The sequence below is a fragment of the Diplotaxodon limnothrissa genome, linkage group LG7 (assembly GCF_057381915.1).
Source record: "Diplotaxodon limnothrissa isolate DT_005_m linkage group LG7, D_limnothrissa_male_GT1.1, whole genome shotgun sequence".
Classification (NCBI taxonomy): domain Eukaryota; kingdom Metazoa; phylum Chordata; class Actinopteri; order Cichliformes; family Cichlidae; genus Diplotaxodon; species Diplotaxodon limnothrissa.
The window spans coordinates 28,388,097-28,412,577 of NC_140602.1; the positions used below are offsets into that span (position 1 = coordinate 28,388,097).

Here is a 24,481-nt window from a genome sequence, read left to right on the forward strand (position 1 = left end):
CATACTGGAGTTTTCTGCCCCATCTCAGCAGGAGCAGATAAACAGGGAGCCAAGGTCGTAGCTTAGGCGCTGTGTGAGAGAAAGAATGTGAATGTTTAGGCTTTTATGATTAGGTGGGGGCCACTAGAGGCTATAAGAGTTTGACCAATGCTCCACCATTTTGAGATCTGATGCTGTCTGCGTACAGTGTCCATCTCCCACACGTTTGATCATTAAAATCATCGTTTGACTCAACCCGGCCGGACCAGTGTTGTTATTGTGGTTTTTCCTCTTGTATCCACCCCCAATATTTGAATCCGTAACAGTTGCCATCAATCAGGATTTGGCCCAGAAGCTTGAAAATGAAGGGCCAACACTGCAAATATTGACTCTTTGCATAAACTTAATGTAATTGTCAATAAAAGCCTTTGAAACGTAAACAGTGCTTGTAATTCCTACTTCAATACGTCACAGAACAACTGACAAAAAGATCTACAAACACTAAGGCAGCAAACTTTGTGAAAAGCAATATTTGTGTCATTCTCAAACCGTTTGGCCACAACTTTACTGTCTACTTGCCTATCACTCCCACTTATTTCAGCTTGTGTCAGGGATGAAAATAATGACACAGTCTACATTACATTTATTTTTATTCCATAAAAGGATGAGAGCATGATGGTAAAGTGCAAACTGCATCCAGGACAGAACAAACTGCATTAAGCTTCTAACACAACTTCAGTTCTTTGCCAGTGCCTGCACAACAATTAGGGGAAATACCTCCAACATGCACAAACATTTGACCACACAGCATACAATTCAACTGCACAAATGTAATATCTTCGCTAAATTCTTATCAATTCCCATTCCTACTCCCTGGTATAACTCTCAAACTTAAAAAATAGAACCCGTATGTTGGGGAGGAAATGCCATCTCAATTTAGAAGATCTTTATTTGGCCTGTAAAAATAGTTTCCCCTCTGTAAATCTAGGGTGTCTTGTTATTCATCACTGACTACAGTGATGAATAAAAACAACCATAGGTTTCTCTTAGGCACTGTAGCTAGGCTAACTAAAAGTCAGCATTTTGTTAAGCCAAGCATTTGTTTAACCATAACTATTAATGACTGAATTCATTTTTTCAAAAATAAAGATTTTAACAGTGTTAGGAAGGTTATTTTTAAAATGTATTCCACTACATATTACAGATTACATGCCCCAAAATGTATTTTGTAACGTATTCCGTTACGTTACTCAGTGAGAGTAACGTATTCTGAATACTTTAGATTACTTAATATATTATCATGCTTTTTACAACTACATGAATGTACTTTTGCTGTGTGATTTATTACTATTACTGAAGGCTACTTGTCATACCAGTACCAACTAGATTTTTAAATCTTAATATAAAATGAGTAACAGTAGGGTGGACATTACGTAAGGCTGCACTTTTTGCAGCGTTCTCGTATAGAAAACTATTCCTTGCGTATATAAAACTGGTCCACGGCTCCGAACCGTAGTAAAGGGACCTCTGGCTAATACACTCAACAAAAATATAAACGCAACACCTTTGTTACTGCTCCCATTCCCCATGGGATGGACGTAGAGACCTAAAATTCATTCCAGATACACAATATAACCATCCCTCCCAAACAGTGATCACAAATCAGTCCAAATGTGTGGTAGTGGGCACATCTGCTATATTGAGATAATCCATCCCACCTCACAGGTGTGCCACATCAGGATGCTGATCTGACATCATGAGTAGTGCACAGGTGTACCTCAGACTGCCCACAACAAAAGGCCACCCTGGAATGTGCAGTTTTGTCTCACAGCAAAATGCCACAGATGCCACAAGCAATGAGGGAACGTGCAATTGGCATGCTGACAGCAGGAATGTCAACCAGATCTGTCGCCCGTGCATTGAATGTTCATTTCTCAACCATAAGCCGTCTCCACAGGCGTTTCAGAGAATATGGCAGCACATCCAACCGGCCTCACAACCGCAGACCTCGTGTAACCACACCAGCCCAGGACCTCCACATCCAGCAGGTTCACCTCCAAGATCGTCTGAGACCAGCCACCCAGACAGCTGCTGGAACAATTGGTTTGCACAACCAAACAATTTCTGCACAAACTGTCAGAAACCGTCTCAGGGACGCTCAACTGCATGCCCGTCGTCCTCATCGGGGTCTTGACCTGACTCCAGCTCGTCGCCGTAACAGACTTGTGTGGGCAAATGCTCACATTCGATGGCGTCTGGCACGTTGGAGAGGTGTGCGCTTCACGGATGAATCATGGTTCACATTGTTCAGGGCAGATGGCAGCTGAGAATGTCCCAGTTCTTGCATGGCCAGCATACTCACCGGACATGTCACCCATTGAGCATGTTCGGGATGTGCTTGACCGGCGTATACGACAGCGTGTACCAGTTTCCACGAATATCCAACAACCTCGCACAGCAAAACAAAACAAAACACTCAAACAAAATACACAATTTCCATTACAAGTGACATTACCCTCTACAATTTTTACAAATAAATTAAAAACTGCCTAAATAGGCTTTTAGGTGATTTTTAAAATTATGAATAGAAGCCAATTCTCTAATTGCATAAGGCAACTTATTCCACTGAAAAGATGCTCTAAATATAACAGTTTTTCAAAAAGTTACTTTTAACTCGAGGAATTACTAAATTGTGGTTAGTTGAGAATCGTGTAGCATGATTATGTATTTCATCTGGATACTGCAACTGAGCATAAAAAAAAGTGTGGTGTGTTTACCAGTATTGCTTTCTTTAAAAATACAAGTAAGCCATAGTATAATTTAACTTGTACAGAAAGCCAAGAAAGTTTATCGTGCATTTTATCAATACTTGTATAATATGAACACCTTAACACTAATCTGGCCGCCCTATTTTGGACTAACTGAAGTCTGTTCAGATCTGTCTTATTAGCTGCTGACCAAATGATTGAGCAGTACTCTAGATGAGATAATACTAGTGGATTAATGACATCTTTCATAATTGAAGAAGTGATATAAAAAGAGCATTTCCTAGCTATAGCTATGCCCTGTCCCATTTTCTTAATAACAGAGTTGATGTGCTGAGACCATGAAAGGTGGTGGTTTATGGTAACACCAAGTAATTTAATCTGGGTGACCTGTTCTAATACCGATCCAGCTATGGAAAGATTTAGTTGTGGGCTGTTGACTAAGCGTACTCTACTTCCTATTAACATGGATTTGGATTTAGACACTTTTAAAATCATGTTGTTTTTACTTATCCAATCAAACACGTTCAGCAAATCTAGTTGTAATACGCTTGTCAATTCAGAGTGGCTACTGGCTGAATAAAACATGGTGGAATCATCAGCATACATTACAAGATGAGATTTATCCAGGACATACGGCAAATCATTTGTAAAGACTGAGTAGAGAAGTGGACCGAGGCAGCTGCCTTGGGGTAGACCACAGTTCATTTTACAGCCCTCCGAGAAATAACCATTATAATAAACCTTTTGCCGTCTTCCAGACAAATAACTTTCCATCCAGCACAAAGCTGCTGGTGAAAATCCATAACATTTTAGTTTATCTATCAAAAGATCATGATTTATCAAATCAAATGCAGCACTAAAATCCAAAAATACCACCCTGGCCAAATTCCCATTATCTAGATATTTATACCAGTTATCTGTCATGTGAATGAGAGCTGAACTGGTGGAATAACCAGGTTTGTAGGCATGTTGAAACTGAGTGAGTAACTGATTTTCTGTTAGGTAATGTTGAATTTGTTCATAGACAATCCTCTCCATAATTCTACTTAGAACGGGGAGTAGACTAATAGGTCTGCTATTGACACCATTAAAAACGTCATTCTTGTTTTTAGGAATGGGAATTATTTTCGATTCTTTCCACTGCAATGGAAATAAGCTGCATGCCAAAGATCTATTAAATATGTGACATATAGGAAGGGACACAAACTTGGCTGCAACTTTGAGCAGTTTATTGTCTATGTTATCAGAGCCGGAGGATGTATCGTCAGGAAGTGATATCAATAAGCACTCTACCATCTCCACATTCACTGCCTCAAACTTAAATTGGCATTGCTTATTATTCATGATAACATCCTGTATAAGACGACGTGATAAGGTGGGATCGCCTCTGCTCATTGTAGATTTTAAATTTGTTATTTTATTGCTGTAATAATTCGCAAAATAATTGGCTATGTCCTTAGCTTTACTTATAAACGTATACCCATGTAGATGTGAAACATCACCGGAGCAAGATCTCTACCCATTATATTATTTAAAACTTTCCACACCTTTTTGCTGTCCTTATTGGCCTCCTTGAGCTTAAGTTGATAATATTCTTTCTTGCGCCTATTCAATTTAGTTACTTGATTTCTTAACTCGCGATATCTTGCCCACTCTTGTGGACTGACAGACTTATGTGCTTTTGCTTTTGCTATATCCCTTTCTGACATTGCAACCTTAAGTTCATTATCTAACCAAGGTGCGTAGTTCTTTTTAACAGTAAATCTTTTTAAGGGGGCATGTTTGTCAGCCAGGTAGCAAAAGTTTTCAATAAACATAGATAATGCCATATCAGGGTCACTCTCGAGGCAGATGTCAGTCCAGTGAATTTCTTTTACGTCATTAATATACTTATCTGCATTGAAATTTTTGTATGATCTATGAAAAATAATCTTTTGTGCAGTTTTCAGTGGTTTCATTTTCTTGGTCAAACCTACAAGATTATGGTCACTATAACCAACTGGAATAGAAACAATATTAGAGCAATGCTCAGGAACATTTGTATATATATGATCAATACATGATGATGACCTATGACCTCCTGCGTTGACCGTGACCCGGGTGGGAATGGTGATCATCTGAGACAGGCAACAAGCCGACGCTGATGAACTTATCTTTTTCCTTAAAGGACAAGAAGGAGCTGACCAATTGATATTAAAGTCTCCTAATAAGAACATGTCTTTGTTTTCCTCAGTTACTCTTTCCAGCATTTCACAGATTCGTTTTACATACAACATATTACTACTTGGGGGTCTATAGCAGCAACCTGCTAATACAGGCCTGCCATAGAGCGGGTGTAACTGAACCCACACAATTTCCAGGTCGTTAAACATTAAGTCTATACGTAGTTTGCTTGCCATATTATCATTAATGTATAGGGCTACGCCCCCTCCAAATCTGTTTCTGTCCTTCCTATACAACTTATAACCGTTTATTTCAAATTCATTATTCTCAAAGGCAGCATCTAAATGTGTCTCGGAAAAAGCCAGCACACTTATCGTATTTGTTGACAACAGTGCATGAATTTCTTGAATCTTATATTTAAGGCTACAAATATTAACATGAGCCACTTCAAAATCTTTACCGGAGAATCCGGGAATAAGTATAGGATCCGACATTTGCAGACCGATCGATCTCAACAGCTACAAATGGCAACATTGCTGAAATCTAAATATTAATTCCGGCGTTCTGTGGCCTCGGTTTAACAATTAATTTGTCATATTTCAGGATGGCAATATCACCTCTGTCTCTGGCCGCTCTCAGCTGTGGTAACAGTTCTTTCCTCTTCTTCCTGATGGACTCTGAGAAATCTTCGTTGATGTAAAGATTGGTACCTTTCAATTTTTTGGCAGATGAGAAAATTAATTGTTTATCTTTAAATCTTTGTAGTCTGACCACAATCGGCCTGGCTCGTCCATTTTCCTTGTATGGACCGACTCTGTGAGCGCGTTCAATTTGAATGCTGTCACTATCCAGGCCCAGCTTGTTCTTCAGCATATGTCGGACTTTCTCCTCTGATCCATCCCACGTTTCTGCTTTTTCATCTGTTAATCCATCCACCACAATGTTGTTCCTTCTCGATTGATTTTCTAAATAATCCATCTTGGTTGTTAATTCTCTGTGTTCCTCGCGTATGCTGCTGACCGCCGATTCAAACTCTTTTAGTTTGCTTTTAATGCACCTCTCTTCAGTTTGCAGCTCGGTGACAACCCCATCCGTGAATTGCAGGCTGGATTTAACATCCTGTACATCCCTTAGAATGCTGTCCAACCTTTTGTTAGTTCCATCCATGATTAATTGGACAAATGTCTTAAAGTTATCTTGCTGTTGATGAATCAGATCTTTGTGTAAAATTCCCGTTTCTGTTCCAGCATAGCGTTCAGCGTGCTAACACTGACATAGCTGTCATCCTCTGCCAGTAGCGCCTTGACGGCCTTCGGGGGCATATCGACCAAATCGTTTTGCCCCCCCCCCCCACCCGTGAAGATCGCTTCGTGTACAATGGAGTTCACAAAAACGTATACGTGAATCAAAGAATGTGAATCAAATTATACGTGATACGGTGCAACGTTCTTTCTTTCTTTCCACGCTCCAAGTTGTGTTCAGGTATCTACAAGTACGGCTGCCGTCAGAATTCATTAAGCTGTACAATTTAAACATGATATCAGGTATCAATCATCGTACTATCAAGTTAACGGTTCATCTGCATGTTTCAATAATAAAACTTTTTGAGGCTTACTGCAGCGGTGGATGGAACAGCTACAAAGTTTGTTCTTATTCACGTTAGAATTTGTTGATCAGGTCCTTTGATGAAGGATTCCCACTAGCATTTTTCTCAGTGAATGATTTAATGGTGCTGTTTATGCTATAAACACGTTTTCTTTCACGCAACCTGAGCTCACCATCTTGGTACTGGATGAATGAGGTAAGCTGTATAAAGCGCTTTGAGTGCTCATGAGAACAGAAAAGCACTCTACAAGAACCAGTCCATTTACTGTTTGTCATAAAGAACACCCTTAAACCCTTTAAGCCTTTTGTTTTCTGACTTCGCTGGGCCAGGAGGAGCTCTTCTTGATCCAACTAATTGTGGGTATTTATGTATGGGGTCAATAGTGTAGTGTCGAGCACATTTTCCAAACATGCAAAAGATCTTTGGTTTAAGACCAGGAGGCATAAATTCCTAGAAGGGTTGCATCAGGAAGGGGATCCGGCATAAAAATGTGCTGAATCAAGCACACGGATCCATGTCTAAAAATAAGGGAGCACACGAAAGAAGAGTATGGCTGGACAGAGGGATTTCTTATGAGTCCTACTTTCATTATTTTTTTATGTCAGTAATGACATAAAATTCTGTAACAGTTTATACTGAATAACAGATTTTGATCTTGCAAGTCCGAGTTAACAGTGTCAACAGTGGTCAGACTGATCAAATGATAAAGGCCATGTTTTTACGAATGATTCACTTCTGTCCATGATCTGACCTGATCTTCACTGATCCCAAAGTTTGCTACAGTGCAACTCTTTCTACACAGTCGGGGAAATAATTAACAAGATTAGGAATCCCAGCAGCCTTTCTTACCTGCGACACCAGCCCACTGGCCAAATGCTACAATCCGGTAACCATTAGCATCAACCATCTTCTCATAATCAATGAGCCTGATCTCCTGCACAGACAAAAGAAACTTTGTTAGTGTTTTTGAAGAGTGTGAATTTAAATGGAAAATGAAATCCAGCCTTCGGCAGAGTATGCTGTATTTCTTTATTTACTGTACATCAAAATCATTAGTTGAGTAGCAACTAAGGATGGGTATCGAAAACCGGTTCTTGTTGAGAACCGGTTCCCACTGTTTCAATTCCTTGGAATTGTTTGCCATTTTCGCAAACAATTCCCTTATCGATTCCAGTTGCCCCGAATGACGTCACCACGTTGCAGAGCATCATTTACCTGGCAGGAAACATGGCGGCTCAAACGCTAAAAAGTTTGGTTATACTTTATGAGAACGGATGACAACAGGGCAACTTGCAATACTTGCAAAGTAGATATTTCATTTAAGGGAGGAAACACTACGAATATGCAAAAGCATTTGCTCACAAAACACGCGATAACCTTAAATGAATGTCGTGTTTTTAATTCCACTACGGACTCGTGAATCTCAATCCAGCAGCAGCGGTAACGTTTGCACATCCTCTCCCGTTAATGCAGCAGGTAAATAATCAACTAACAGTGCATATTATGTTAGCGCAATCTGCCTTATTACAAAACCTGCCATTACTGTGCATTTAGGTGACCATGATGAGAGAGACAGACAGAGTCTAGCTGGCTCAGATGCTGGCAGTTGTCACTGCAGTCTACCAGTAGCGTCTCCTTTCAGGCCAGGATAGACGAATGTCACCGAGCAGTGACTAAGTTTGTGGTAAAAGGCTTGCACCCATTTGCCACAGCAGATGCCCCCGATTTTCGGTAAGTGAATGTGTTTAATTGTAGGCAGGGACATTATTGGATATTCTTGTGTAATTGCTACAGAATAATTTATGTTATACTTTGTTATTGCTACAGAAGAATGTTTATTTTACATTTACAATTTTTTTCCTGGGGACCCTGTGACACCCCATTGAAAAGCCGTAGGCTGTGGATCTCTTAAGATCTCACTGCTGGGTTTGTAAGGCCATGTTACTCCTAAATTTCTATCTTGTTCAAAGAGAAGATATAAAACAAAGTTCTAAGCTAATCGACCTTAGTGTTCTCCTTTTTTAAAAAGAATCGATAAGAGAATCGATAAAGAATCGAATCGTTAAACAGAATCGAAAATGGAATCGGAATCGTGAAAATCTTATCAATACCTATCCCTAGTAGCAACAGCTAGAAATCTGAATCAGTTTTCATTATTTGTTGAGAAGTTTGGACACATAGTCATTTATGGGTTTTCTTTATTTATGTCTTTATTATTTATTTTGCATTTTAGTGTATTTTGTTTTTAGATTTTTCAAAGTGAATACCAATCATTTTAAACTCCCCAACACCTGTGGGAAAAACGCCTATGCTCCGATCCCCATCAAAAGTAATTTCTCTCTCAGATATATGGTAGACTCCTTTCATCTGTTTATTCCTCACCATCCAATGTTAAATCTGCATGGGAGAGAGAGCTGGGAATTAGCCTGAACAAGTGTTGGAATGTAAACCTCGATTCACACCCACCTCTCTTTATACAATTTCAGGATTCACCTATCTAAAGCTGTCTATCAATTTTTTATACTTAAAATCAATAGCTTCAATAAATGTCAAGTTTTACGTTACCTTTCTCATATATCGATTAGTCAATTGGAGTTCTTACCATTTATCTTATTATTGTTTTCTTTATTAATAAATTCACCTTATTATTGGCAACACAACACCTACTCTTCTTCTGGAAAACAGTGCCCTGTACCACACTCAGTGGCTCCGTGAAGCAATGTCTTTATTTAATCCAATTTTATAATCCTTGATCAGTCTCCTGATAGTGATCCCAATTTCTTGTCCTCCCACCTTTCCAAATCTAATAAGTCATAACCAATGGATCTTTTATTGTCATTGTTTGGACTTGTGACTAAGATTGTTTCACCCTGTCAAACCGCGTTAAATCTAATTTAACTTAATACAATTAAATGAAACAAATAGTAACTCAATCCTACATTGATTAGGACACTCCAAAACTTTGATTTTGTATTCTTTGATCCATTCAGAGGTAGACTTGCTGGTGTGTTTTGGATCATTGACCTGCTGCATAGCCCAAGTGTCCTTGAGTTTCAGGGCACAAACTGACAGCCAAACATTCTCCTTCAGGAAACAATCTCCTTTTTCAGTAAAGAGCCAAATTCATGGTTCCATCAATTATTCCTTTTGTATAGTTTCACTGGTTCTTCTATACTTATACTAAATAATTTTCATTACTTTATATACCACTTCATTTAAATATGACAACTTAATCTATAATAATACAGAGTAACAGATTTTATTTATATTCTATATTAACGAATCAAATCATGCAAATCCATGTCCCCCTTTAAGCAGTGATTACATTGTGCAACATGGATGGTTGTAGACATAAGGGTGAAGTCAACCATTTGGCTACATGTGCAATTTTTGCATTCTAATGGTAAATCTCTACAGAAGTGTCTGCCCATAAAAATAAAAAAAAAACAGGAAGATGAGCAGAAATCAGCACAGACTGTCATGCTCACTGTCTGATGACAATGTAGCTTGCCATCACCAGTGTGTGAATGTGTGTGTGAATGGGTGGATGACTGGATATGTAAAGCGCTTTGGGGTCCTTAGGGACTAGTAAAGCGCTATATAAATACAGGCCATTTACAATGATGTTTAGACCCAAGGAGAACCCAGGAGATATAAAGAATAATCAAGGTTTTATTTCAGTCTTACCCTCACATACTGTGAGATGCGACTCTCTACTGAGAGAGGACCGCTGCTGTCAGGCTACAGCAAGTTCATGAAAAACTTAACAGACGTAAAGCTTGTGAACTATGACAGCTTTGGTTTTAACTTGATCTTAATCCAGTTTTGGTGTTAATGTGTCAAAAAATGAAAACAGTCATTGCTGGAAGCAGTTAACAAGCTTGTTTTCATTAACATTTAAACTGTCTGTGTCACAGTTCTGGGGCGATTCGACCCAGCATTTTGAGTTTATTATGTTTTGGTTTATTTTTTGAATGATGGGTTCTTTATGTTTCTCTGGTGCTTTGTTGATTATTATTATAATCTCTGTTTCAGTTATTCTTGTTAAGAGATTAGTTCTTATGTTTGGTTTTTCTCTGAATTATGATTTGCTTGGGTTTTGAGTAGTGATTCATGTTTCCTGTTTTATTGTGAAAGTCTTTGTCTTATGTTAGTGTGTGCAGCTTTGTTCCCCCTGTCTCATCAGCCCTGATCTCTCCCAGTTGTGTCTCCCTCCTGTTGTCCATTCCCTCATCATTACCCTGTGTAAGCCCTGTGTTTTCCCGTGCTCGGTGTCGCGTCGTACCCTCAGATCCTGCCTGTGTGTTCCAGTTAGTGTTTTCATGTTTGGTTTCTTTTTTGTTGGTGCCAGCAATAAAGCTGTGGTTTTCAGTTATATCTCCGTCTCAGAGTCATGCACTTGGATCCACATCTCCACCAGCCCGCACACAGAGCCCTGACAGTCTGAGCAGGTGATTGAAAGGACTGAAATTAAAGGTGTTGGCTTTTTATCCCAAAAATTGATCACATCACGTGTGTGTGTGTGTGTGTGTGTGTGTGTGTGTGTGTGTGTGTGTGTGTGTGTGTGTGTGAGTGAGAGAGAGAGAGAGAGAGAGAGAGGAGAACCTGCAGGTCTCTACTGCTGTTGGGATTGAATCACAACAAAAATAAAACACATGCTGGAAAATGGAAAATGTGTGTCAGGCGAGTCTTGGTTTCAGGTTTCAACACTCATGCCTGTCATTGACCTTGTGAAGAGTGATCATAGAATTGCTTCACTTTGTCTACAGTGCTTGAACTGAAACTTGAGAAGAGTTCAGCTACTCAAGCAGCAACATCTCAATTAATCGATTTAGGTTATTAAAATATTCACAGAGAGCAACATAACTGCTTGTGGAATTTTGCTCCCAAAACAAAACAGCCAATCACTGCAATGAATAATCAGTCTGTTGTACATGAATAAAGTTTGTAACCAGCAGCTAGTTTGGTGATCAGAGCACAGTTAGCTTGCATTACATTTTTTGTTGTTGCTTATAATAGTCCTTTTAACAAAGACAACCCCAAATGACAGGTGCAACCACTGTCAAGTGTTGAAGCAACACGTACATCTAAATCCTGCCTTAAACCCTCACGCTGTTGAGTTCTTGAACCTAGGATCTTCTTGCTGTAAGGAAAAAGTGCTGACCACCACACTGCCCACCTTTGTCTTTGACTAAGCATATTACTTAAAAAAAGAAAAACTCATACCGTTTAAAAAAAGTTATTTCAAGGCTAGCAAAAGAAGAGAAAAGACACCAAAGAATGCTTGGGAGGAACTTCTTGTACCTCAGATAAATACAGACTTTCCCTGCATCATTTACAGTTGTATACTGGAAACAGGGCTGGGCAATATGAGGAAAACATAATATCACAATGTTTTTGGCTATATCACAATCTATATCACAATATGTTTAAATAGCCTCCAAAAACAAATGTTATTTTCAATCATATAGTGCCTAAAATTGCACTGGTATACTCATTCAAATCGACCACTCAATATTTTTTTCTACTTTGAATAAAAAAAATCATGTTTTAACCATCAGTTGCACACAGAGGTTTTTTTTTTTTTTTTTTACAGATGACAATACTGTCACAGTAAGTCTCTCTGTGGTCAACACTAGACCTTTAACAAACAAAAGATCATAGCAACAAAAATTTACAGCAAGCAAGAATTCATGAGACAAAACAAAACAGTTAAATTAAAAAGGTTCTCTTTTGTGCTTCTAACCTATAAGGTTATTATAAAAAATGTGATCACCTCAAATTACAGAAACATAAGCCTAGACAGTGACTAAAACAGAGTGACCAAGAACAGTCGCAGGTGTCACAGCTGGTTCATTTAACGTTTTCTTTGGTGTGTGGGGAGACGCTGACATGCAGAGTTTAAAACAGGCTTCATTTTGCAGTGGATGACTTTTCAGCTGGTGGAATACATTTGTGGTGCTGCTACCTTTTGCGGCAATATTTTTAGAGGATGTTTTGCAAATTACCACATTTTGTTCGACACTGTTGTGAAATCTAAACGACAGAGAGTCTCATTATCTCACTCATCTAAAACTCCTGCTGTCGCCATGTTTTTCCCCACCTGGTAGTATATAAACACTAGGGGTGCAACGATACTCGTATCGATATTGAACCGTTCGATACAGTGCTTTCGGTTCGGTACGCATATGCATCGAACAATACAACATTTTTTAATTTATTTTATCAACTTTCCTTCTGACGATGCTGTCTGTGTTGAGCGCTCAGTGAATCTGCGCTCGACAGTGCAGCCTAGGCGGAGTAGTCGAACGCAGATTCAGTGAGCGCAGGGCAAGCTAGCGAGACAGAAGTTAAGCTCTCCTTGCAACATGGCAAATTGAACCTCCCCCACCCTCATTCAGATCTGGCGTTTGGAACTATTTTGGTTTTCATGTGACGTATGACCCTGAAGGTAAGCGCTAAAGTAAAACAGTATGTCGGATGTGCCACGCAATGCTCAATTACATAAGTGCACATAAGTGGTCCGCAGGTGCGCATTCGCTGTCAAAATAAAAAACATGCACAAGATAAGAAGTTGCAACGCGTGTTTGCGTACATAAGATTTTCTGGAGGAGGACAGACATTTGTTTAGAACTCTTAAAGATGTCGAAGAAGCTCCTTTAAGCAATTACTGTGATGTTCCTCCACCTCCAAAGAAATGTCAGAAGGAGTCCGAACTACAAAAGAAGCACGTATTCTCGGAAAAGTAGTTGCAGGAGGTGAGCTGGCTTCAAACAAATGATGAACGAACAGATGTGGTGCGGAATGTGCCGTGAAAATTTAATAAATGACAAATTAAAAAGGTATGAACATTTTTTTTGTATCGAAAAAAATATCGAACCGTGACACCAAAGTACCGAACCGTGAATTTTGTGTATCGTTGCACCCCTAATAAACACACATGCTCAGTGCAGTGTGTCAGGTAGAAAACTTTCCGGTTAGGAGGGGGGATTAATGATGTAATTCGCTGAGAAAAAAAACTCAGCGAATTAAATGCAGACAGCTTAATATTGCCATGGGAATTTATACTTGATGGTTACGATAAAGCCATTTTAACCATCATATTTGGAAAAACTCGTGATACCATCAAGTATATTCGATATATCGCCCACCCCTAACTGGAAACATAAATAAACTGACTGAAAAGCAGGACCACTGCAGGGTATTTTAGGGCTTACCTTTTTCAGTACGTCATCCAAGAGCCCCATGTTGGCTTCCTGAGCTTTAATGGTGTGTGAGAAAAAAGCGTACGTCTTCTTGGGAATGATCTTCTCCTCCGGCGGCCTCTTCACTCCAATTATCAGTGATGCATCTGAAATGTTCTCCTGAATGATAGCCCCTGCCTTCATATAGTACTGAAAGAAAGTACGGTCTAAATGTTATGGCTTACAAAATGTTTTTAATGTGTCTTCAAGTTTGTCTGTATTTTTAGTCCCATAAGCTATACATTTTATAGGTACAATATGTTTTTAGAGGAAGCAAAGATGCCTAAAAGTCACCAAATGTAAAATCGCTAAATACTATCCAAAAAAATTGATTCTGTTAATCTGGACGTAGCATTTTTAGTGGAAGAAACATTTCATCACTCCCCCGAGTGACTTCTTCAGTCTTAGCTGACTGCAGGTTTCCCAATCCTTATAAACAGTACATTTGCACAATGACTGAAACTAGAACCACTGACAAATAATGAGCTGTGAGGTCAGCTTGATCATTACTATGCAAATTGTCATGACCACTGATCAACAACCACTGCTCAAAAACCATTAATCTATGGTCACTGCCATGAGTACAATTCACAGAGAGTTGGGGAATGGCTGCAATAACAGCATTGTGGCCTTAGGCCCCCTCCTTGATTCAGAGATGGTCTTTCCTTTTTCATGTAAATGGCCTCCTTGACTCCGCGCTCAAACCAGCGTTCCTCCCAGTCCAGGATGTGTACATCCTCATCATTGAAAGAGTGTCCACTGGCCTGTAGGTGTAAACAGACTGCGGTCTGATGAGTTAGCTCTTCGCTGTTGTGCCATCCGCTTTGCTAGAGGTTGTTTGGTTTCCCCGATGTATAAATCCTGGCAATCCTCCTGGCACTTAACAGAGTACACTATATTACTCTGTCTGTGTCAGGGGACCCGATACTTGGGATGGACGAATTTTTGCCGCAGCGTGTTTTGGGGTTTGAAAGTCACAGAAACGTGGCGTTTAGAGAAAACATGTCACAGCTGTTCCGATACTCCTGACACATAAAGGATCACTATGGGTTTTTCGCTTAGGCAGCAGTTGTCCTTCTCTCCTGGATCGGCTGGAGCTTTCTTTTGGCGCCTTCCCAGCTTTGACAAATGTCCAGCTGGGATAACCACATTTACTCAGGGCCTTCTTGATGTGCTGTTCTTCTGCTTCCCTGGCCGCTGTGTCTGTGGGGATGGTGTTCACTCTGTGTTGTAGCTTCCTGATGATGCCCAGTTTGTGCTCCAGTGGATGATGAGAGTCAAACCTTAAATACTTAAAAGCTTTTTGGTTTACGGTACACATCAACTTTTAAATGTCCCTCATTACTGATGGAAATCTTACAGTCTAAGAAGGCTAACCTGCCACTTTTCATATCCTCCCTGGTGAATTTGATGTGTTGGTCCACCGAGTTAATGTGATCCGTGAATTGTGGTACGTCCTGAGATTTGATTTTCACCCAGGTGTGATCCACATACCTGAACCAATGACTTGGTGGCGTTTCAGGGTAGGATAACAGAGCACTCTGTTCCATTTCTTCCATGTACAAGTTGGCCACAATAGTTAAAACTAGGGAGCCCATGGCACACTCATGTTTCTGCCTGTAGTAGTGATCCTTGAATGTGAAATATGTGGAATGAAGACATAGTTCCAAGAGCAAACGTACTTGGTCGGTGAACATCAAATGAAACCATCTGCCTGCATAATGACAGCTCTCATCTTCTCAACAAAATCAAAAGTGTTCTGCATGGTGTTCAGAGCTGCTTACCAACAGCTTGAGGATCAAAGCCAGAAACTTTGAGATGTTATAGGTGACCGAGTTGATTATACAGACAATGGGTCTTAAAGGTAAACCCTCTTTATATTATTGATATTATTATTGATATTAATGATCAAGAACCTCACCTCAAAGGTCATTGATCGTCAGTGGTGCTAATTTCAGTCATTATGCAAAGGTACTGTTTATAACGTTGGGGAAACCTGCATTCAGCTGAGACTCAAGGAGTCACTTGGATGAGTAACGAAACGTTTCTCCCACTGAAGACGTTATGTTCAGATGAACAGAATCAACTTTTTGGGATTTCCTTACTTGTATGATCGAGCATGCGTCAAGATATTAAATACTACCTTCATAGATCTGAAAATCAAAACAACAACACCTGAAGAAGTGAAAATTAAACAAAGTATTCCTTCTCTCACCTTCTCGTGAATAGCTCTGCGGTTGGATGGCTGTACCAGGACTTTTACGCCAGCATTTGTGAGTTCTTTGACATGTCGTGGTGCCAGTGGCGCCCTCCTCTCCCAGGGATTGACATCCTCGCGACGTATAGCCATGATGGCCCTGTGGTGCTCATAGCGCCGCTGGGCCCTGAGACTGGTGCACATTCCCTTACCTTGATGATGGAGGATTCGGAACATGACTTCACCTCCTCCTGCCTGAATTAAAAGAAGAGAAACAGAAATAGAAAGGGCAACCTGTGACGAGGCTAGGGAGAGTGTGGCTGAAAGGTCAAAAAATTTGCTGCTGGGAGAGAAGTGACATGAGCTCACAAGGAAGCTGTTCTTCCAGACCAGGAATCATATTAACATGTTATAACATTTAAATTATTTTTAACAACTACAATACTTTATTATTATTGATAATACTCACTTCAGTTTTATTTATATAACACCAAATACCTCAAAGTGATTATTGTTACTTTATCATTATTATGATAAGGTAAAGACCCTACAATAATACAGACAAAAACCCCAGCAATCAAATAATTCTCTGAGCAAGTACTCTTGTTCTATGGCCTCACCAAACTCCTTCCACACCCGAGCTTTTGTTTCAGCTGCCAGGCATTCCCATCAAACACTTTCTATATGTATGGGTGCATCCTCCCTTACAATCTGATCTACCTGACCTGACCTGCAATCTGGGGTGTTTTGGTGCCACATGTACTTATGGACCGTTGTGTTTGAACTAGAGATGTGTGTGACTAGTCGTTCATATGACTAATCGTCACTATTGTCACTAGTTGGAACTGAGGATGGCACGATGCCACCTTTTTATTTTAGATACCGATATTTTAAATTTGGATATCTGAAAAACAAAGGAAGTGCAATATCAGCATGAAATGGTGTTTATATTCAACAAACAATTGTAGAATGGACCCTTGTAGGCTTAAAGGCATCATTTAACATCAGTTGTTTTTCTTGTTTTTCTGTTTTGAGTATAATTTTAGGTTGTTGCCTAAGTCATTGTTGAAGTCTCCCAGTAGGACAAGGGTGTCAGCAGGTGGAGCACCCTCAAACGCCCCACCAAGTGACTCCAAGAACGCTGGGTATTTTAAACTGTTCTTTGGCACATAAACTCAAATGACAGTCAGTGTTCCGTTTGGGTAAGTGGAGCAACCCTCTCATGCACAATGAGAACCTCAGTGTACTGGTAGCAAATTGATGGGATACAAGAATACCCACCCATGGATATTCTGGGGTTGCCTCTCACCGAGGGCAGACTGAAACAGAGCCCATTACAATAGTTCCCAAGCCCAAGCCACGGGTCGAGGTGAGCCCGACTATATCTAGCCAGTATCTCTCAATCTCATGCACTAGTACAGGGCCCTGTCTCAATATGCGTACTTGTGCGTATTCGTGATACGTCATCAGTCGGAGACCAAGTACTGTTCCAATTCAAAGTACGCATCAAGCCGAGAACGCAAAAAAGTCCCGGATGTGTTCTCGCTCCGCCCGTTTTATCGAGCATGCATCGGTGGGGACTTGTGTGGACTTGGTACAACTAAATATCCCAGAATGCATTTCGTCCAAAACTCAAACGCAGCAATGGCGGACGAGCGGGGTTGAAAACTTTTAAATATTACTCTTTCTGCGTCACAAAATAAACTTTTAAGTTATTTTCAAGCGAGAATGTAGCTGTGTAAACTTCAAATATTTGCTCGATTTATCAAGATATCATATATTTCCAAACGCGCTCCGACGTTTTCGGAGACGTCTGTGACCTGCCAGCTCCAAAGAAAACAGCGAGGTCGAAGATCATTAGAGCCGGCGAGAACAGCGGACTCCCGGCACATTGTTTTCAACCCCCCCGCGGTCTTTTCGCTACTCAGGTTAAACAAACCCCAAACCCCAGCAGCTGTCTATTGTACTAAAATAAAAATAAAGGCGTTCTAACATCTCACCTGCTTGTTTTTATTAAGACATACATGTACACTATTTTTATTAATAGAGATTTCGCTACTGAGGTTAAACATGATATATAAGTAACTTAGATCACTTCTAAATGTTAATGTTTGGTTTATTTCAGTGTTTTATTTGTTCCTGAGTAAATCGGTTTGTCTGTGATTAAAGTTAAGCTTCATAACATATTACTCACAGTTAAATTAAGAGGGGACAGCAGTAAAAACTCCGGACCTGTGACATCATCATGTACGCTGGTGTTCCAGTTGTACAAATCACGAGTCCGTGCTCACGTTCTCGGCAAGTCCGTACTCCCGTGCGGTCCAGGCAAGTCCGGTCTCGCCGAGAACGCGAGTACATACTTCCGTACTTAGAATTGAGAAAGGGCCCAGATTCCTTCCCCCACCAGCGAGATAATGTTCCGATACCCAGCCTCGATAGCCAGGGACTGGACCCCCAGTTTCCAACGATGATGGCAGCTACTTAGTTTTAATATTTCTCTTTCTGAGTCACAAAATAAACTTTTAAGATATTTTCAGGCAAGAAGGTAGCTGTGTAAACTTCAAATATCTGCTCGATTTATCAAGACATCACATATTTACAAAAGTGCTCTGACGTTTTCTAGGGCTGCTCGATTATGGCAAAAATGATAATCACCATTATTTTCAATGAAATTGAGATCACGATTATTTCACGATATTTATTTAACAATAACAATGCATTGAATAATTGCTTTAAAGATTGTCAAAAAATAATATAAAACAATGTGCAAATTCTGATAACCGTCCAAATGTTTGCAATATAAAAAATAAATAAAAAGATGTAAACATTAATGTTTAGTGAACTTCAAACTACTGCATAATATTTATGCATACAAATAACCAAACATCAAGGCAAGCTGTGTAGCCACACAATGCACAATTGCATCAAACTGACATTGAGGTATGTCAACTAAAGTTGCTGCCTGAACAAAAATAAAATTAAACACTGAAAGTAGTACCTTTTATAAGAAATAAATAAAAACTAGTAGGCCCGAGTCCCATACAATCTCAAAATGGCTCAACAAAACATGGTTCCTGCAACCTTTCAAAGGTTTTTAGCCAAAAACACCAGCCTATTGACATGATCAGGCTTCAGGGATGCACGCAGGCAGTTGACAACATTTCCACCAGTGCTAAAGACCCTTTCTGATGAGGCACTTGTGGCTGGGATGCAAAGATATTTCTTTGCCAGGATGGAGAGTCGTGGGAAGAGGTTCTGTGATAGCTTCCACCACCCCAGTGGGTCTTCCTCTGTGTCCAGGGTCCCTGCCTGGAGGTAGGCCTGAAGCTCAAAAGCTATGGCCTGGTCCAGTTGAAGAACATGTTCTGCACCTGGAGCTGTGCTGTGAGGGGCCTTAAAGAAGCTGCTTAGGCCCTTTTTCCTCTTCTTTTGGTTTTATGCACCATTATCAGCAACCTCCGTGTTACCAACGGGTGTCCCCATCACTATAGCCTCCTTTAATGGGACAAATATAAAATGACAGCAACACAGAATGAGGAACCAGTTTTATCTGTCTCGGGTTTGGCATTCTAAAATACAATCCTTAAATAATTACTATAAATAATGATAGATAGATGGATAGATAGATGGATAGATATATGTTTAATATCTTTATAAATACCATGATGGACTTCATTTCCATTGTCAGTCTGGCTTTTATTGTCTCTTGGCTGACCTCGCTTACATACAGTGGGGCAAAAAATCAGCCACCGATTGTGCAAGTTCCCCCACTTAAAATGATGACAGAGGTCAGTAATTTGCACCAGAGGTACACTTCAACTGTGAGAGACAGAATGTGAAAAAAAATCCATGAATTCACATGGTAGGATTTGTAAAGAATTTATTCGTAAATCAGGGTGGAAAATAAGTATTTGGTCACCTCAAACAAGGAAAATCTCTGGCTCTCACAGACCTGTAATGTCTTCTGTAAGAAGCTTTTCTGTCCCCTACCTGTATGAATGGCACCTGTTTGAACTCATCATCTGTATAAAAGACACCTGTCCACAGCCTCAAACAGTCAGACTCCAAACTCCGCCATGGCCAAGACCAAAGAGCTTTCGAAGGACACCAGGAAAAGTATTGTAGACCTGCACCAGACTGGGAAGAGTGAATCTACAATAGGCAAGCAGCTTGGTGTGAAAAAATCAACTGTGGGAGCAATCATCAGAAAATGGAAGACATACAAGACCACTGATAATCTCCCTCGATCTGGGGCTCCACGCAAGATCTCATCCCGTGGGGTCAAAATGATCATGAGAACGGTGAGCAAAGATCCCAGAACCACACGGGGGGACCTGGTGAATGACCTGCAGAGAGCTGGGACCAAAGTAACAAAGGTCACCATCAGTAACACACTACAACGGCAGGGAATCAAATCCCGCAGTGCCAGACGTGTTCCGCTGCTGAAGCCAGTGCATGTCCAGGCCCGTCTGAAGTTTGCCAGAGAGCACATGGATGATACAGCAGAGGATTGGGAGAATGTCATGTGGTCAGATGAAACCAAAGTAGAACTTTTTGGTATAAACTCAACTCGTCGTGTTTGGAGGAAGACGAATACTGAGTTGCATCCCAAGAACACCATACCTACTGTGAAGCATGGGGGTGGAAACATCATGCTATGGGGCTGTTTTTCTGCCAAGGGGACAGGACGACTGATCCGTGTTAAGGACAGAATGAATGGGGCCATGTATCGTGAGATTTTGAGCCAAAACCTCCTTCCATCAGTGAGAACTTTGAAGATGAAACGAGGCTGGGTCTTCCAACATGACAATGATCCAAAACACACCGCCCGGGAGACAAAGGAGTGGCTCCGTAAGAAGCATTTGAAAGTCCTGGAGTGGCCTAGCCAGTCTCCAGACCTCAACCCCATAGAAAATCTGTGGCGGGAGTTGAAAGTCCGTGTTGCTCGGCGACAGCCCCAAAACATCACTGCTCTCGAGAAGATCTGCATGGAGGAATGGGCCAAAATACCAGCTACTGTGTGTGCAAACCTGGTAAAGACCTATAGTAAACGTTTGACCTCTGTTATTGCCAACAAAGGTTATGTTACAAAGTATTGAGTTGTATTTTTGTTATTGACCAAATACTTATTTTCCACCCTGATTTACGAATAAATTCTTTACAAATCCTACCATGTGGATTCATGGATTTCTTTTTTCACATTCTGTCTCTCACAGTTGAAGCGTACCTCTGGTGCAAATTACTGACCTCTGTCATCATTTTAGGTGGGGGAACTTGCACAATCGGTGGCTGACTAAATACTTTTTTGCCCCACTGTATCTCAGTTTGAACCTTGGGTCCAGGACAGTGGCCATGTCAAGCAACTCTTGTGTTGGTGAGTCACCATACTTTTCATTTAGGTACTCCAGTATTCTCCTCTTGATGCATTTTGAGAGGTCTGTGTCATCATCTTGCTCAGCCAAGACTGAGTTGTTAAATAGGTGGAGTGTTGGTTTTATTAAAGACACACTCACATATTTCTCTTCAGAAAGTGCATCAGTGAATTCAACCAGAGGTCCCAAGGTCTTGTTGATGGCCTCAAGGACATCAATGTCCTGCCATGAGGGGATGAGGTGCCTGGTTCCTTTGTCTTGGGAGAGGACATGGGCAATGACCTTCTGCTGCTCAAGGACTCTGGAAACCATGGCCTGCCTAGATCCCCATCTGGTTGGACATTCAGTCTTTAAGGAGTGGTCTGGCAGTTTGAGGTCTATCTGTGCCTTTTTCAGCTCTCTCTTTTTTTTCCAACTGAATGAAAAGGTGCTGACCACTTTTTTGCAGACCCCCACTGCACACTCAATCCTGTGATCTTTCATGGCTCTTTCTATAAGAACATAAAAAATATAAACAAGCATTATCAGGATGATGACTGTCATTTCCTTGAGTGTGAATGAATAAGAAAAAGTGATGGTAGCTTATTTATGTGTTTGTATAATTCATAGAAAATGTGTATGACTGTGAGAATGAATAAAAGTATCTCTGAATTTAAATTGTTTTTTATTTATTATATTCATTCGAAGCATTATGTTGTATACTTATTGAAAGAAAATCACATTATGCATCATATTCAGTAGGAATTAGGCCTACTCACCTATGGCCAAATGTAATCTGTGCCCAAAGCACTGGAGCCTCATCCAGCCATTCAGTTCTGCAGCCAGTATGACATTTGCAGCGTTGTCTGTGGTTATACAGACGAGTTTACTCTCCTCCAGATCCCACGTAGCCAGTGCTTGTTTCAGACCTGCAGCTATGTTCTGTCCTGTGTGGTCTTCTGGGAAAAAGGATGTCTGGAGACATTTCGTTTTCATGTTGAAATCCATGTCAATGAAATGTACCGTGAGGCTCAAATACGGCTCCGTGGTGCGGCTTGACCACAAGTCCGTTGTGGTGGCAAAATATTGGGCTGTAGGCACTTCCTTTGCGACACCATCATGACACTCGTCATATAAAGCGGGAATCGCCACTCGACTAAAATAGTGACGAGATGGCAAGTTATACCATTTGTCCAAAGTGTTGATTAGTTTCTTAAAGCCGGGGGTGTCCACTGTGTTAATTGAGCATTGGTCTTTGGCGAGGAAAAACGTTACCGTGTTTGTTATCTCCTTGTGTCTCTGGGAGCTGGTGGGATATTTAGTCGCGTTGTACATGGTAGCGTGAATGGAGGTCTGTGAGGATGAAGCATGTGTTGTTGAGGGTTTTTCTCTATGCTCCTTCATTGTTTGATCGTATGTCACTTTGTGAGCGGTCTTCAAATGATTGAATAAATTTGTAGTGTTGCCCTGTGGTGCAGCTACAACACCGTAGCAAAGTTTACACACTATATCGACTTGATCCACATCGGACTCCGCGAACCCATAATGTTTCCACACCACTGAAGTAGTTTTACCTCGCTTTTCAACCAACGGCATTCTTTCTTTAGCAGCCATTATCCTCTCCAAATAACGTCTGCTTAGCTCTCCTCAGATACTCTTAATTGATGTGACACGTGTTCGAAACGCAGAGAGGTGCACTCGATTTGCCACCTCGCAAGAGTAAAGCACGAGGGAGGTGCTAATAATCGGCTCAGTCATTTTTAATGATCGTTGAAAGCTCAGATCGTAATCGTGATTAAAATTCGATTAATTGAGCAGCCCTAACGTTTTCTGATTAAACAGAAATGTGAGATGGTCGCGAATTTGTCCTGTTATATTTGAGGGAGCAAGGAGCAGACGGCTGAGTTTATTAAACTCCACCGAGACAATCTACAAATTTCATTAAAAGTTTAATAAACTATTATTTTGTCTTTATTTTTAGTTAGCACATACCTTAAACACTTCAAGTTGTAAGCTAATGATAGTTAAATAAGAGCAGACGCATGCTGGTGCAATAGGCTGTATGTTTTACATCCAATGGATGCATGATCTGATTGGTTGACTAATCACAAAAATAATCGGTGACTAGTCGACTATCAAAATAATCATTTGTGGCAGCCCTACATCCATGTACATACTGGAAATGACAGCTTCAACACGGCATTTAACCTTTCATTAGTCAACTGGCTTGATTCAAAATGCAAAAGAACCCACCCATTATTTTAGACACACTCTAGATCTTGTTCTGACATTTGGCATAGAAACTGATCATTTAACACTATTTCCTGAAAACCCTCTTTTGTCAATCCATTTCCTACTAACATTTACATTTACAATAATGGATTACACCTAGAGCTGGGCGATAGAACGATAACGATATGTATCGCGATATAACTTTTACTCGATAGAGAAATTAAGCTATCGCGATAGACCTCGCCGCTCTTGTCCTCTTAAAAAAAAAAAAAAAAAAAAAAAAAGGTCAGCCAATCCAAATCAAGTAGCGCAGAGCCGAACCAATCACAGCCACAGCGTCACGTCGCGTGACTTGTTACGTACAGCACAAGTGCCAAGCCGCACGTGTGTTTGTTTGGGAAGCAGCCAGCGGGTAATGGAGCCAGCGCGTAATGGAGGAAATGAGTGTGCCGACTAGAAAAATCAACCGAGCGTGACCGAAGAGAAAACAGATAATGGTTCCAACGCCGGAGAGATTGTCGAACGGAAGAGCCATAGAAGTTCCGTAGTGTGAAGGTATTTCGGCTATTTCAAGTCTGACAAAAAACAGAGTAGCGTGCACTGTAAATGTGCCGAAAGCAAGTCTGGAAATACAATAAACTGGTGCATGCGTCACACTGTGCGCCACGTTATTGTTTCGGTGAAATGAATTTCTACAATACTGTTACTGTTAATTCTACTCTCTGCAGTGTTTAAATGCTTACATATACACACAGTTACTGTCCCTCCACACATACGACTCTGTTCTGCTTCTATGCCCCAGCTTTGTTTACTTTTTCCCACCGAGGCTTCTAGACTTCTGATTGGCCAACATTTCTGCACGGTTAGGAATCTAGCGCCACCTGCTGCTTTGACATGTTCATAGCAGCGTTTTCCTTCATTTCTGCCTTTATGTGTGGACG

At 40.6% G+C, this 24,481-nt stretch overlaps 2 protein-coding genes across 4 annotated transcripts in view; both read right to left on the bottom strand.

Annotated features, from left to right (window-relative positions):
• aass (aminoadipate-semialdehyde synthase) overlaps nucleotides 1–24,481 on the bottom strand; it is a 128,884-nt gene that overhangs the window by 102,301 nt on the left and 2,102 nt on the right. For 2 of the 3 annotated variants that reach the window (XM_085359525.1, XM_085359526.1), the window contains exons 2-4: nucleotides 15,976–16,212; nucleotides 13,734–13,910; nucleotides 7,366–7,450 (exon numbers count right to left, since the gene is read on the bottom strand). In XM_085359525.1, coding sequence (XP_085215651.1) covers nucleotides 7,366–7,450; nucleotides 13,734–13,910; nucleotides 15,976–16,194 — 481 coding nt within the window. In that variant the 5' untranslated portion in view covers nucleotides 16,195–16,212. Of the gene's footprint in view, nucleotides 1–7,365; nucleotides 7,451–13,733; nucleotides 13,911–15,975; nucleotides 16,213–24,481 lie in introns of those variants that run through there. The other variant, XM_085359527.1, reaches the window with a different exon arrangement.
• Nucleotides 19,042–22,922, bottom strand: LOC146628441 (E3 SUMO-protein ligase ZBED1-like). Its single transcript, XM_085357046.1, has 3 exons — nucleotides 22,088–22,922; nucleotides 21,471–21,820; nucleotides 19,042–19,383 (listed from the first exon to the last, which is right to left on the bottom strand). Exons 1-3 carry the CDS (start codon nucleotides 22,920–22,922, stop codon nucleotides 19,042–19,044), a joined length of 1,527 nt encoding a protein of 508 aa, XP_085213172.1.